This window comes from Cyprinodon variegatus, unplaced genomic scaffold (assembly GCF_000732505.1).
Source record: "Cyprinodon variegatus isolate N-32 unplaced genomic scaffold, C_variegatus-1.0 Scaffold236, whole genome shotgun sequence".
Taxonomy (NCBI): Eukaryota; Metazoa; Chordata; class Actinopteri; order Cyprinodontiformes; family Cyprinodontidae; genus Cyprinodon; species Cyprinodon variegatus.
The window spans coordinates 574,295-588,762 of record NW_015150689.1 but is presented as its reverse complement, the minus strand read 5'-3'; the positions used below and the strand labels follow the sequence as shown (position 1 = coordinate 588,762).

At 38.8% G+C, this 14,468-nt stretch overlaps 1 protein-coding gene across 1 annotated transcript; it reads left to right on the top strand.

Annotated features, from left to right (window-relative positions):
- The first annotated feature begins 5,528 nt into the window (after positions 1-5,528).
- On the top strand, positions 5,529-10,644 carry LOC107089026 (WASH complex subunit CCDC53 homolog). The gene is made up of 3 exons (XM_015381542.1): positions 5,529-5,627; positions 6,045-6,180; positions 10,082-10,644. The coding sequence occupies exons 1-3, from the start codon at positions 5,529-5,531 to the stop codon at positions 10,642-10,644; spliced, it is 798 nt and encodes a 265-aa protein (XP_015237028.1).
- The last annotated feature ends 3,824 nt before the right edge of the window (positions 10,645-14,468 follow it).

Here is a 14,468-nt window from a genome sequence, read left to right as displayed (position 1 = left end):
TCATGATACAGAAACAGAGTAGGAAATTAGAGCTGAATATGTTGTGATTACTATGGAGACATGGTGCATTTACCAAAACGCTCCTTTCACATTTCCAAGAAACAGGTCATAAGTATCCTTTCACACAAAAAAAGCTACTTTCACTCTATGAAACCTTACTATGCATTTATGGAGCTGCGGCTGGGTGCACTTTCATGGTGGCGTTACCATAGTGATGGCGATGTCCTCTTGTTTGCAGGTCCCCCCCCCAACTGAAGGGCCACAGCACCTGTCGGTGGCTGAGGTGAATTTTAAAAACTTACCTCAGCGTCATTAATTAGGTCATATTGACTCAGCTGCGGTTCGTGTTCACACTATGTTTAGATTTGAGTTTCACTAAATTAGTTCTAATCGGGTTATTGCTAAAAAGTTTAATATTTGCATTTTTTTTGGTACAGATTTTCTTTTAAATAAAATTTCTTCCACACAGCAGGATTTTTATGAAAAAAAAATCAAATCTCAACATTTCAATGACAGGTTTTTGTGCAACTGTGTGTCTAAAAAACAGCTAAATTTGTTTTTTTTAGAAAATGAAAGTTGCACAAAAGAAGCGAGGAGCTATTTGACCTGGAACTGCCTGCCTTTAGTGCTGGCAGGGACTCCTCTTCCATTGTGCAAGCTACTCTCTCCTAACCCCATTCCACCAAAGCTTATTCTGCTCGTGCTCTGCTGCAGGGGCATGTGCTTTCAGTAGCCATAATCTGCCAAGCTCTGCTCCCAGCACTTTCAGGCACGGATCTCTGGCAGCACATCTTCCCTAGGAGAGGAAGCCCTGCACTGAACCTGCTTTAAAAACTGTAGTAGGAGAGGTGAAACTGGAAAAATAGCAGACCACAAAAAAAAAAAAAAAGAAAATGGTTTGTAAAAATAATTTTGAAGCTGTTTTTCCTTATTTATAACATGAATATGTTCTTTGGTCACATAAATATGATAAACTGCACATTTAAGCTGCTTTTTGTAATACAGGAAATCTTGTAATATTGTTGAAGTTCAATTTCCACTAGTCAAAATAATTTATGATTGGTCTCCTACCATTGCGTAGGTGTTGCTTATTTTAAAACAGGATAAAACATTTGCTTTGTTATACCTAGGCTCAAACATCACAGCACGTTTCAGGTTATCACAGATTGAAAGCTCCACCAATGCAGCTTCAACATATTTGCCTTTTTTCCTCCCTCCAAGGCAACACCAGTTAAATGCATTTGATAAAATCAATACTGCATCTTCATTGTGGTAACATCCAGCATCTCTGAGCTTGGATTCTTATGTCGTTATCAGGCACAAATATAGACAGCTCCTGTGCTGCAGGACCAACACAATGTTGTAGCAACAGCAATAATCCGACGATAAATAACTTGATCAAATACTGATTTGATATATTCAATTTTTACATGATCTGCCAGGACATTAATTGTGTATTTGACTTATTTTATGTTGTAGTTTGAGAAAAATAAACATGACTCTGGAAGACCAGGATGTCACACACTGACAATGATCATAATAGGAGGTAACTATGTTGCTTATTATTTCTGAAACCTAAAATAATACCTGATCTGTGTTCAGCAGTGACATTCAGTCTTCTAAGGAGACTGTTTTTTTTTTCTCTTGTTCTCAGCAACATAAGTAAGCAATTCTTCACTGTGGCCATTTTGGCACAAAGAGGAAGTAGCAAAAATACAAACCTTTCTTTAAGAATTCAGCCTTCGATTCTTAAGCCATTTTCTTTATTTCTCCAGTATTTTACAATGGAAATGGAAAGTTTTTTGTAGGTATAATCCCCTTCACTTTTAGGGCAGGGGTTGGCAACCCGTGGCTCAGAGCTGCTTGCAGCTCTTTAGTGCCTCCCTTGCGGCTCCCTGGACCTTTTTCCAAAATTTATGATCATTGATTTTTTTTTTTTTTTTTATGGTGTGCAGGAGGTCAAAATATCATTCATTATGTTTTCCAATGCTGTAAAAATTTGTATAATAAATAAATTTAAACAATAAATTTAAATGTTTCAAAGAAAATTTGCGTCATAGCCATAGAGATCAGTGGTCATAGCCTACAACACATTTCAGTGCGGAGCAGCGCCAGGTAAATAAAGCGACGGGTGTGTCTTGGACCATGGATCCCAAAAGGAAAAAAAGGACCTGATGAGAACAGATGATTCAAAGAAGAATCGAGCGAATCATTTGCTTTCATTATCAATGCGGAAGGATTGCCTGCATGTTTGCTTTGTAACGAGAAGTTGTCAAATAATTAAAAGAAGAATTTGGAAAGGCATTTCCAGAGAGGGCATCCTAAATATGTAGCCGACCACCAAGTTGGGAGTGAGAGAAAAAGTGCAATTGCAGAACTTCTGGATAAATTAGAGGAGAGCAAAGATAAATTTAAGACGTGGATTGCATCTCCAAACTGCGCTACTGCTGCTCGTTTTGTTGCTAACATGGAAAACTGTTCATAGATAGAACAGGTAGCGCTCTGATGCATGGATGGGAAGTTTCTTATATTTTTCCACAAATCCTCAAAATAAAAATAACACTAGGGAACGCTGGTGACAGAGGATGTGAGATATCGGGGTTAGAGAGCACTGTTCTGATGATGTCAGCTCCTGCTTGCTTCCTCATGACTCAATCAACTCCTCCCAACAGAAACATGTTCAACATAAAAAGATTTCTTTATTGTGTTTCTAGAATTTTGTCAATGCACCAACACCTAAACTGCGCAGTGATACTGTGTGTGTGAATTCCACGCACTGAGAGCGTTCACTGCTCACCTCATGCTACTATGTGACATTTGCTCCAGGATAAACATTTACTCATGTATGCTTATTATATATTTAAGCCCACGTAGTCCTTTTTTTATAGTGGGCTAATACACTTAGAACCCGTGTTGCCATACAAGCCTCATATAAGAGTTTTACATTTTTGCAGCTCCAGAGAGATTTGTTTCTTAGTTTTTGGTCCAAAATGGGTCTTTGAGCAGTTTGGGTTGCCGACCCCTGTTTTAGGGGCATGGTTACCTCGAACTGGTTGAATTTGCACACTGAGCTTAGTTTTAAGTGTAGCTGCAGATATAAAACTGGCAGTCATGTCTGTATATTTTCTGGTTCCTTAGAAATATGTCCATAATTCAGTTATTAATGAAATACAGGACAAAGTAAAAGGGCATCTAAACTCAAACTCAATTACTTGAAAAATAAAGCTTAATTGCTGTAGGTAGGTTGTAAGGCTAACCACACACGCAGCCTTGGGTTAGCAGGTGGTGTTCCACCATTGTAACATGGCCATTTAGAACAGTTTGCTCTGTGTGCACAACATCGGAGCATTGGTGGTTCTTCTTTATGGGGAGTGACGGCCTAGTGGGTAGGGCATAGGGCTTTTTAGCCCACTGCTCCCAAAGGGGATGGGTTAAATGCAGAGAAGTAATTTCCCTCTGGGATTATTAAAGTATAAAAAACAACAACACACAAAAAAAACTACGGATGTGACAGAAAAAACATCTGTTTTTTTAAGAAAAGCTATTATGGCAGCTAATCGTTGAAACTTCAAACAATATAAACAGCTATTTGGGGACATAAAAAAGGGCCATCAATCTGCAACCTGACTGTTACGGTCACAGAAAGAGCTATTGCATTATGGACTGTGATTGGTCCGCTCAGTTTTAGACCAGTGAATATTAAGTCTCCCCGCCCAGGCTTCCACCATTACTCTTCCTATTTTAAACAGAGAATGAATCATATATATCTTAAATTATAGCCCCTATCTCCCGTTTCTTGCTCCTGTCCTTCACCTTTTGCAGGTTCAACAATAAAAACTTTATCCAGGGTAGAAGCGGAGATCCAGACAGCTGGGCTGAATGCAGACAGCCTTAAGGAAATCACTACTGGATGAAAATACACATGAATGATGCTGGTCAAATTTGGACTACAGCCTTCTAGAAAAGAATGAAAAAAAACACCAAAAAAGTTGCATAAAGCTAGTTAACGCCAATAACCCAAAAGGGTTCATGTGAAGAAGTGTTTTTGTTAAACTCCGTGATGAGAACTGTGCTTATATGTCATGCAAAAGATTATGGGCTACTTTATAGCACCTAGGGGCAGCTAGGAATGTCAGAGGGTCGTGTCCCTACCCAATCCCTCCCTGAAGCACAGTCCGTACCATCAGCTCATTTGCAAATGCACATCCAGATAAACATCCGGGTTTCCTTAAATAATGTAATTTTGGTACTAAAAAACTTATTTATATCCTTAAATCAGTAAAGAATACTAATACACATCTTTAAAAAAAAGGACAATTTTTATGTTTTTTGATATTTTCTCCATTAAACTGCTTCTCTGACGTCATCATCGGACATGCTCAGAGCAGTCCGGCAAAATATGATTAAACCATGTTTATCTGCATATTAGTTCTTTCTTTCTTTAGGTTACGTGCCATATACCATAAGGTAAAAAAAAAAAAAAAAAAAAACTAAAAAAGACTGGATTTATATTTATATCCACATCCCAAAAAGTATACTCCCGGAAGTAGCACAGGATCCCATTTCCAGTACAGATCGGGCACAGAGGAGCGGTAAAACAGAAAGGATTTTTAAAGGAATTTATTTTCTCAGGAAATACATTATAATATGCTTACTTTTTTGGGGAGGGAAAAACATAATTTAGGCATTTTTTTACAAAATAAAATCAAGGGCGACCCGAATGTAAATCTGGTTGCGCATGTGCAAATGAGCTGATGGTATGGATCATGCTTCCGGTACGGATTGGGCAGTGACAGGGACATAAATCAATAAGCACTAGGAAGCATTCTGCTTCCTGATTCTCACTGCTTCCTTACTACCAGCCCTTTCAGGTAGATCTAATTATGGCGACAGCTGAAATACTTTGGTTTTAGCTTTAGTGTCCTTACAGATTGAAGTTATTTGGACCAAGCTTGAAAAAGAGGCACATACCAGAATCCAATTTAAAATGTTAAACTGTTTATTTGTTTTTTTTTATTATTATTTTTATACTGTTTACATTTTCTATTTAAATTAGAAACACTTTACATTACATTTGAGCGTGACTATTTTAGCGATAATCAAAAATAAATGAGCAGGCTATATCCTTGCGGGCAATTACATTGACAGCAGTGACTTTCAGCATGTTCTCTTTTTTCAGACTAGAGCTATGAAATTTACTTTATGATGTTTATCAAAGTGAAATAATATCCATCCATCCATTTTCTGTCAAGCTTGATCCCTTCTGCGGTTACGAGGGGTGCTGGTGCCTATCTCCAGCTGTATGACATTATATAAACCTAATAATGGTTTCTCCAATTTCAAGAAGCGTCTTATTTATCTTCCGTGTGATTTTTTTATGAGCCTGTACGTGACAATGTTGTACATGTAATACAACTTGCAGCAATTTCAGGTAAGTCTATTAAAAACCCACTGAAGACACATTTGCAAACCGAGAGGCGTTAAACCCAGGCAACAGGGACACGTTAGCGTTGCCATTAGTGGTAATGATGGTAATGAAGGGATCTGTCACACTAAACAGATGGGAGAGGCTAAAAGACACAAGGAACGAGGGAGGGGAGAGTGTGTGTCTGTGTGTGGGGGTGTGGGTGTGTGTGCAAAAAGGCTTTAGCTTTTGCGTACATCCCTAGAGAAGTGGCCCGTGGAAAAAAAAGTTGAGTGCACTCTTTTTTCAGTTCTCCTCCATACGGCTTAACAGTGGAGGAAAGCATGGAACCCATCCCCCAGTGGATTATTTCTCTGACACTGTTAAGCCCCCCCATACTCCCACGTCCAGGCATTTCTGAAACACATGTATTCATTATGAGAGACCCTTAATGCACCAAACACCCAGGCAAAGCACACCACTGGAGAACCTCTTCCCTTCCAACCCCCTTCTTTATCTGCATTGTTCTTCTGCAAATGCCTTTTATTTATCCCATCATGCACAAAACCGTCCACACACACCCACACTAACGCAAACAGTAAGCACACTTGGGTTTATCTGTGCACGCCTGAGAAAACAGAGAAGACAGCCAGTTACTCTGTCGTACCGGCTGGAGAACTCCGTCATTTTCAGGTGTTCAGAAATCCGAGGCAGAGAGAGAATTATTTGTGACCACTTCCTTGGACACAAGCAGCTTTTCCAGTTATATAAGACAGGTTGGTGAGCCCTTACAGAGGAAAGCAGGCCACTCTTGTGTTTGCATGGCGTGTCCTCAGCTTGGTCTGTGGCATATTGCGTCTCTGCATGAACATCCATGAAAGCATGTGAGAGAGATTAGCTATTTGTGTGCCTTCTCTATTATGCAGCATGCAGCATTTTTGTGTGACTGCTTCACAGAGAATGGGAACGCCAGTGATTTAAAACTGTGTGTCTGTGACTCCTCGGATGATGCATGAACAATGCTTGCATTATCAGCTCTCTGGGTGTGTACCAATGTCCAAACTCATGTGAATGATTTGGAACGAGTTCCTGAACTTAGGTCAAAGCATCCAGACTCAAAAACACACTCACACACACATAAAGTAATCTGAATTAAAATAAAAAACATTTACACAACACCTGTTAAAGTTTATCTACATAAAAAACATACAAAAGTATGCAAAGTATTTGTTCTGTTTCAAATTGTGTCACATAACCCTAAACATTTTAATAAATTATTTGGCCCCATGGAACTTTTTGACCTTTTGCCACCTTTCCGGCTTCAAACATTTTTTTTTTTCAGAAGAATCAACAAGTGGAACTAAATTAATTGGATATTTTAAACATTTTTATCAAATAAAAAAATGGAAGCCCCTTTACTTTCAGTACAGCTATCTCTCTCTAGAAGTTCATTGAAGATCTCTGATTTGGATACACAAAAAGTTCCCAAGTTTTAAACATCCCACTGAGCACTGTTCAAGCGATAATATTGAAATAGAAGGGATATTATAACAAATCTACGAAGACCCGGCCGTCCCTCTAAACTTTCAGCTCAAGCAAGGAGAAAACTGATCACAGTTGCAGCCAAGAGGCCAATGATCACTCTGGGTGAACTGCAGAGATCTACAGACTCAATCAGTTGTAGTCAGCAAATAACTGTCCTTTATAGTAGAAAGCCATTTTTTAAAAGCTATCCATAAAAAGTCTCGTTTAAAGTTTGCCACAAGCCACCTGGTAGACACAGCAAACATATGGAAGAAGGTGCTCTGGTCAGATAAAACCAAAATCGAACTTTTTGGCAGCAATTCAAAATGTTATCTTTGGTGTAAAAGCAACACAGTTCTTCACCCTGAACAGACCATCCCCACTATCAAGCATGGTGGTGGCGGCATCATGGTTTGGGCTTGCTTTCCCTCAGCCAAAGATGGTTAAAATTGATGGGAAGGTGAATGGTACCAAATGGGTCAAATGCATAAGTGGGCCGGTGTAGATGGAAAAATGCCAGGGCTGAAAATCTTTCCCAGTCCGAGCCTGATCCAACCTCACTGGACTCCACCTGTTTTGCAGGATGAATGGACAAAAATTTTCATCTCTCGATGTGCAAAACCGATAGAGACCCGAGTACCCCAACTGACTTGCAACTGTAATGTTAAAGGTGGCTCTACGATGTATTGACCCAAGGGGGCTGAATAATGTTGCAAACCCAATTTATCAGTTTTATTATTTGTTATAACAATTCAAAATATGATTGTGTCCCACTTATCTTTCATCATTAATCATATCTTTATGTTTAAAGCCTGAAATGTGGCAAAAAGTAAAAAAAATTCAAGGGGGTTGAATACTTTTTCAAGGCACTGTAGAAAAACCAACACAATATCACTCCAAAAAGAAAATACGGCTCCAACTTAAAGGAATTGCTTCAATTGGTAGCAAGTAATTTAATTAAGTTGATCCAACTAACTGAATAAAAATGAGATCTAAATTTTAAAGATGCAATGTATTTGTAAAAAACAATTAAAAGCCATATTTCCTTTTTTTCCCCCTTAGAAAAATGAAGCACTACTTTTTTTAATCAATGATGCATATCCCAGTAATAAAAACAAAACATTGAAACTTAGGATCGGAAACATGATTATATGTGTAAACAAAACCTTGTGGTTAAAAAATATTGCAAGGCGGTAAATTGATGGAAATGCTTGACAAATTTCACATTAGAGTAAAATAATTGGTTATCCTCGTCCCTACAGTAACCTTTAATACACAGAGCACATGAGTAGGACTGCTGTATACGCTGCTGTTTCCATGCATAAGACACCCGTCTTTGGATAGAAATAATATAAAAGAACTATTCTGAAATTTCTACTTTAAAAGTGACAAATGGAAAGTATGCTCTGACCTATGGATCTACTGTGAGGTGTGTCACCCTTAAAGAAGTAAAACATATACAAGAAGAGAGAATGTTATTAGTCCCCAGAGTCTCTCGGGAAGTCAGAGGCAACATGAAGTTTGTTTTTCAAATATCTTGAGGTGCAGAATGCAGACAACCTCCTCTGCCTGAAGAGACCCCATCAGCGACCTGCAGGTTCACAGTGGGATGAATGAAAAATAAACATGTAATGAAAATTTTTTTAAAGTTTTATTCAGCAGCTTTCATCCCAATTGTGCCGCTACTGTTTCTTTCTGATAGGCACACAAGCAAAAAGTGATGAGTCTGAAAAACGAATGAATTTGTCATTCACTTCTCATGTCCTTCATATTTCCACACGCTGTGATGCTTTTTATCACCATTATGCTCCAACACACTATTTTAACACACTCTTTCAGCACCATGTGCTCACTCGCAGACACAGCAACAGGAAGATGAAGGTTAAGATGGTAGCCAGCCAGCAATTATTTGATATTTTCTTCGCTTTTATTAGTACCTCTTATTTAATGAAGGAAAAACCCACAATGGTCAAAAATAGCTTGATTCTGACAAATGTACCAATACATAAAAACTCTATGGAAATGAGCAAATAAAAGTTAGATGTTACTTTTCAACCATACTTCTAAAGAATAAGTTCAAAAACAGTCCTGGACAAAAAGTCATGGTAACCCTAGAAAAAATAACGTGACCAAATAGATATGTTAAATCAAGATGTATTCAGTGTGACCGCAACATTATTTTGTACAGAAATGCAGACTAGTAATGCAGGTTAACAACATTAATAACATATAAACCAGATCTGATCTGTTGAGAGTTTATGATATTCAGGGTGTGATGATAATAGAACATAATTTGAGAGAAAATCAATACTTCCTATTCAACATGATACATTTAAAAGTTTTACTACGCCATCTAAAGCAATTACCACAAAGCAGATCAGCTGTTCAGCCTGAGCATACTGACAATCTTTGCTCCAAAATGGCAGCATTGCTGATGTAAAAATTCACGCAACTCTGCATCTAGCTATTTTACATCTATTGATTTGATTGCTGGGACTGATGGCTTTTAATATTTGAAAACTCGAAAGCTTGCTGTCACCCTGAAGTACTATAGTAAAGGAGCATAGAACAAGTCCTTAGACAGGTTTAACTGCAAGACTGAACCTTTTTAATGTTTTCTGAGCCGTAGAAACCTTTTCTCTCAATTCTAGACAATGTCTAAAGAAAACGTCCTGAAACCCTTCTGACCGCTCCCACTTATATTTGGGTTTCTGCCCAGTGAAAAGAAGACGTTTTACTGTCTACTTATGTTGGTCTTATATTATATTAATAACTAACTTAGGGTCTAAAGCCATTAACATAAAGATCTCATATAAAATGCTGCTGTATCTAAACATGTGTTAAATATTTAAAGGAGGAATATGGGTTGATAAGAGAGCCTCAGACAGTGTCTCTCAGATAGTCTGTAGATGGATTCATATTCAATATGTCTGCATATATATATATATATATATATATATATATATATATATATAATTATATAATTATATAATATTATATAATATATATATAATTATATTTTTTTCATGTTTTACAGCTATACAATTCCAGTTATATGAGTTCAAACATTTCTTTGCTGTCTCTTTTGGTGATGTTAGAAAGAAATATAAACTTTTACAATGTTTATTTCAACAGTTTTTTTGTCATCCACAGGAAATTCACCTTCCATTTCTGAGGCAGTGACCTCAGATCTACCAGCTCCTGAAGAAGTGCTTACTTTCAAACCTTCTGCTCCTCCCTCTGAATCGACCAATGTGGAACTCAGCAGCACTGGCAGAACCAAGAGCCTTCCAGAAACCAGTTGCTGCTCCACTCTGGATCTTCAACATCCAATCCCTCCTCCTCCACCTCCTCTTCTTCTTTCTGCAGACATTCCTGACCTTCCACTTCCATCACCTCCTATCCTTCCTCCCCCTCCGCTTTCAACCAAATCTGCTTCTACCTCCAGTCCTCCTCCTCCTCCTCCCCCAATGCCTCCCCTCAGAGACAGCCCCCAACGTCCCACCACCCTCAATATAAAGACGCTGCCACGGTCCACTGCCAGGGAGAATGGTGGACCTCCACATCGGGTTGATGAAGATGAGGACGAGAAGAAGATGCTGGAAGAGGATCTGAAAAAATGTATTGAAGACTTCAAAAAGATCCGCTTGCCCGCAGCGTTTCCTGACCGCAAGAGGCACTGGCAGAACGACCTGCTAAAGAAGTACAATGCATAAACGAGTTATTTCTCGAACTGATGATAACAAACCCAATTAAACGTTGTATAGACTGCTGGAACTGGCAAAGACAAGATGTGGTATACAGATTTTTCCTGTGTTGCTTTTTGTTATAACACCTCAACAATATGATTAGATAAAGAAAACCTTTTGTAAATATCAAAGTGAGTTTTTAAGGAATCATTTAATCTATTCACAGAAAAGCTTTCTGAACCAGTTATGTCCAAAATAAAAAGTAAAAGCCTTCAACTCCTGATAAATAGTTACCAACACAGCAGCAACAACTGTTACTAGGTGTTTGGCATCACCAGCAGTGAGTCTTTTACATTGCTGTGAAAGGATTATTGTCCATTCTGCTTGCAGACATCTCTGCAGGTTTTATGTGCACAGATGGTTTGTTTAACAACATGCTATTCAGATTTAAGTCCAAATTTTGACTGGACCCGTCCAAATTGTATATTTTTTCAGAGCTATGTAGAGCTGGCCCACTAATGAGCCTTTTGGATACCTTTCAAGCATGGTTGATCTTAAAGAGTTTCAAGCCAAAACTTTAAAGAAAATATTTAGATAAAACGCTGAACATAAAAAAATAAAAAACATCTTGACAATTAACAACTGTGATGGTATGATGGCCTGGGGCTATTTTGCTGATTAGAGACCTGAATGTCATAGTTTAAAGGAATTCTAAATGTTTTCCTTTTTATTTTTGCAAGTTTTTATGCAACTTTTTGAAAAGACCCGACCTATCCACTTAGAAAAAAAAAAATGCACATGCACAACCCTGTACCCGCTCCTGAGAGGGAACGTGTCATAATGGGCTTTAAAGATCTGACCCACATGCAGAGACACACTCAGGGACCAAGGGTAAACGTTTAACAGGTTTATTGTAGGTTAGTAAACACTGATGAAGATTGAAATTGGAAACAATGCTGGAACTCAGCGGACTTGTGAGCTGGAACCGGAAACTCTGAAGGGGAGATCACAGTGATCAGTTCAGGGACACTGGGAAAATAGACTGAGGCTTGAATATTGCTGGAGAGGAACTCACTTTTGGGGGGCTCTTGGTTTATTCTTGGATCCAGTTTGTGGGGGTTTAATCCAGAGAAGAGGGAACTCATTGGAGAGCAGACAGGCAGGCATGTTGGACCCAGAGGAGTAAAGGAGTAGACTGTCGCTTGGTTTTCCAGGAGTGGACTTGAACGGATCATGTGGAGGTTTCCCCTTTGCTCAGTGAGACTCAGTAAATCCTTCCAGGGGTAGAAGGTCCAGGCTTATCCAGAAACACAGGAAGTCTTCTTGCCGAAGAACAAAGACAAAAAACAAGTTCAGACTCAGAGAAAAAATGCTAAGGTTAGACTCTGCTAATCTCAGTTTGGTTAGAGTACCCAATACTGGCAAACACTCTGGCGTCGAGGTGGTGACAGCCCGCTGCTCAAGTACTCCTCTGGTAATGACCCAACGAGCCGCAGGTGTGCAGGGAGGCCAAAATAGGGCACCGCCTGGTGGTGGAGAGAAGAAAACACAAAAAAACAAGTCACACAAACTGGAATCCTAACAGAACGCCTATTAAACGCCTGTGAGAGCGTGCACAAGCCTAGTTCTCCTTGTGCACGCTCTGTTTGAAAAGTTGCTGTTTGCATCGCTCATAAAAGCTTACTTTCCAAAAGAAGATTTGCAATTTTTTTCACAAGACTCACCACTAGTAAGTGAAAATGGGGATGATCACGCAGGACAGCCTTACGCAAACATATCACCAGAATGATTAACAATTAGGAGGACCACTTATTTAGATGATCCACTCGGAAAAAGGAACATCTTCCACTATACCTTTAAGATCAGAACAACTATTTTATTTCTTGGTCTGGGCCTCTCCTGGATTAATCTTAAATGTCCTCTTTGAGCAATTTTGATAGGTTTGTTCCTTCTGGAAAGGTTCACAACTGTTCTATGTTACATTTTACTTCAAAAAGTCTCAGGAACGGTTCTGTAATCTTTCCTGACGGATTTTTACTCTGGATAGTTTTGATTTTAAAAGCTGCTTGGTGATCTGAAACATCTCAGTATAACAAAAACAGCTTAAACAGAGTCAACATGCAATGGGGAAGGAACCTTTTCACAACAATGTAAACAGTTTAGAGAGTGTAAGCAAGTTTACTTCATATAGAGCTCTAAAAAACATTTCTACGGTTAGAGGAAGTGTTATGCTCAGCTTAATGTGATGTCAGTTATCAGACATTCATGCTTTCTTCTGTGTTATGTTGGCTGATCAAGCAACTGGAAAATGCTGACTAATAGTCAAGCTTTAAAGGATTTGACCTTAATGACCCCAAATAAAGAAAAGGAATGAGATTTCTGGAGTTAATCTCTATGAGCTCACCTCATCAATATTATATGGATGGCTTCAAAGCCTTTCTACTGCTCTAATACATGAGCTCCATATTTTGCCTCATTCTGTGTTTATCTTCCAGTTAGCAATGGAAAGAATTCAGAGAGAGAGAGTGGAGCCTATCAGAAGCAGAGCGGGTAATTACAGGCAGGGCTGAATGTGGAATAAGAATGACAGTAATGGCTAGATGAACCACTGTGCGCTTCCGTTTGTTCCTCTGTCTGCACTGCATAAAATGAACAATTACCTGGTGTCTGTGCGTCCTTATTTTTTTGTGCCTTCATTGTGGGAAAAATGTGATAAGCAAGTTCGTATGAAATGAAAGAATAATTGCCTTTTGTCTTTTCAGTTGTTCTGAATGGTGCATAATACGCATGAAGCTCAGTAGGTGTGGCTGAGCAGAAAGGAGGAGAAAAACAGCTCGTGAGGAACAATCTGAATTGCTTTAAATGTGTGCAGGAGCCAAAATATTGCAAAGAAACTGTGACAGCTGTTCCTCACAGAGTTGCTTGTGACAGTTCATGTTGAAATCACTGTTACTGTGGGCATGACGGAAGTACAGGAAAGGTAAGTTTATTTGCATAGAACAAGACACAGATTATATTTGTACAGATAAGCAAAATATATACATACTGTATATGTAGAACAAAAATACAATTAGAGTAACAGTAGAATTTAAGAACCGCGAAAAAAACCCCACATTGAATTTAGCTACAGTATGCCATTATAGAAAATAATTAGTTTTTAGTTGAATTCTATTCAAAAGATCCATGACAGGCATCTTTCATGTGCTGGAAGTCTGAGGTATAAAGAGTGAAAATAAAAAGTGCAGTCCCCTGTGGTGCTCCCCACAATCTGGCTAGACACCTAAACCTTTAGTCCCACAAACTGTAGTCTGTTTGTCAGGTAGTCGCTGGTGATCGAGGCGATTGCTGAAGTCTCCACCTGAGTCCACTGGAGTTTCTGACAAACCAATTTACACTTAATCATAGTAAATGAACACAAAAAAAATCAGTCAAATAGAAGAACAAAGTTTCTTCAACTTTTCCAGCATATAAATCCATTTTTTTGTCAAATGCAGCAATAAGAAGTTTGATGCTTAGGAGCTACATCAGTTTAAACCTATGTAATCTCTAGTCTGTAAAACGGTTGGAAAACCTGATGGGAAAGCACAGATGAGAAGCTTCTTTCTTGGTTTTGTTGGGTGGCCATGACCATTCTTAATCTGTGGGGGCAATTTTCCTTAAATATGCTACATTCTGTTAGCCTCGTGAGACCATCCTGATCTCGCGAGCTTTCAAGGTTTCACTCGCAGATCAGTCTGGCTACTTTCTGTTAAAGGAAATTTGGAGCCGTTCACCAAACGAACGTCCAATCAGCGTTGGCTTTGAGGCGGGTTGAGTGACGCAACGAGAAGCGCGACAGTTCAATCTAAAGA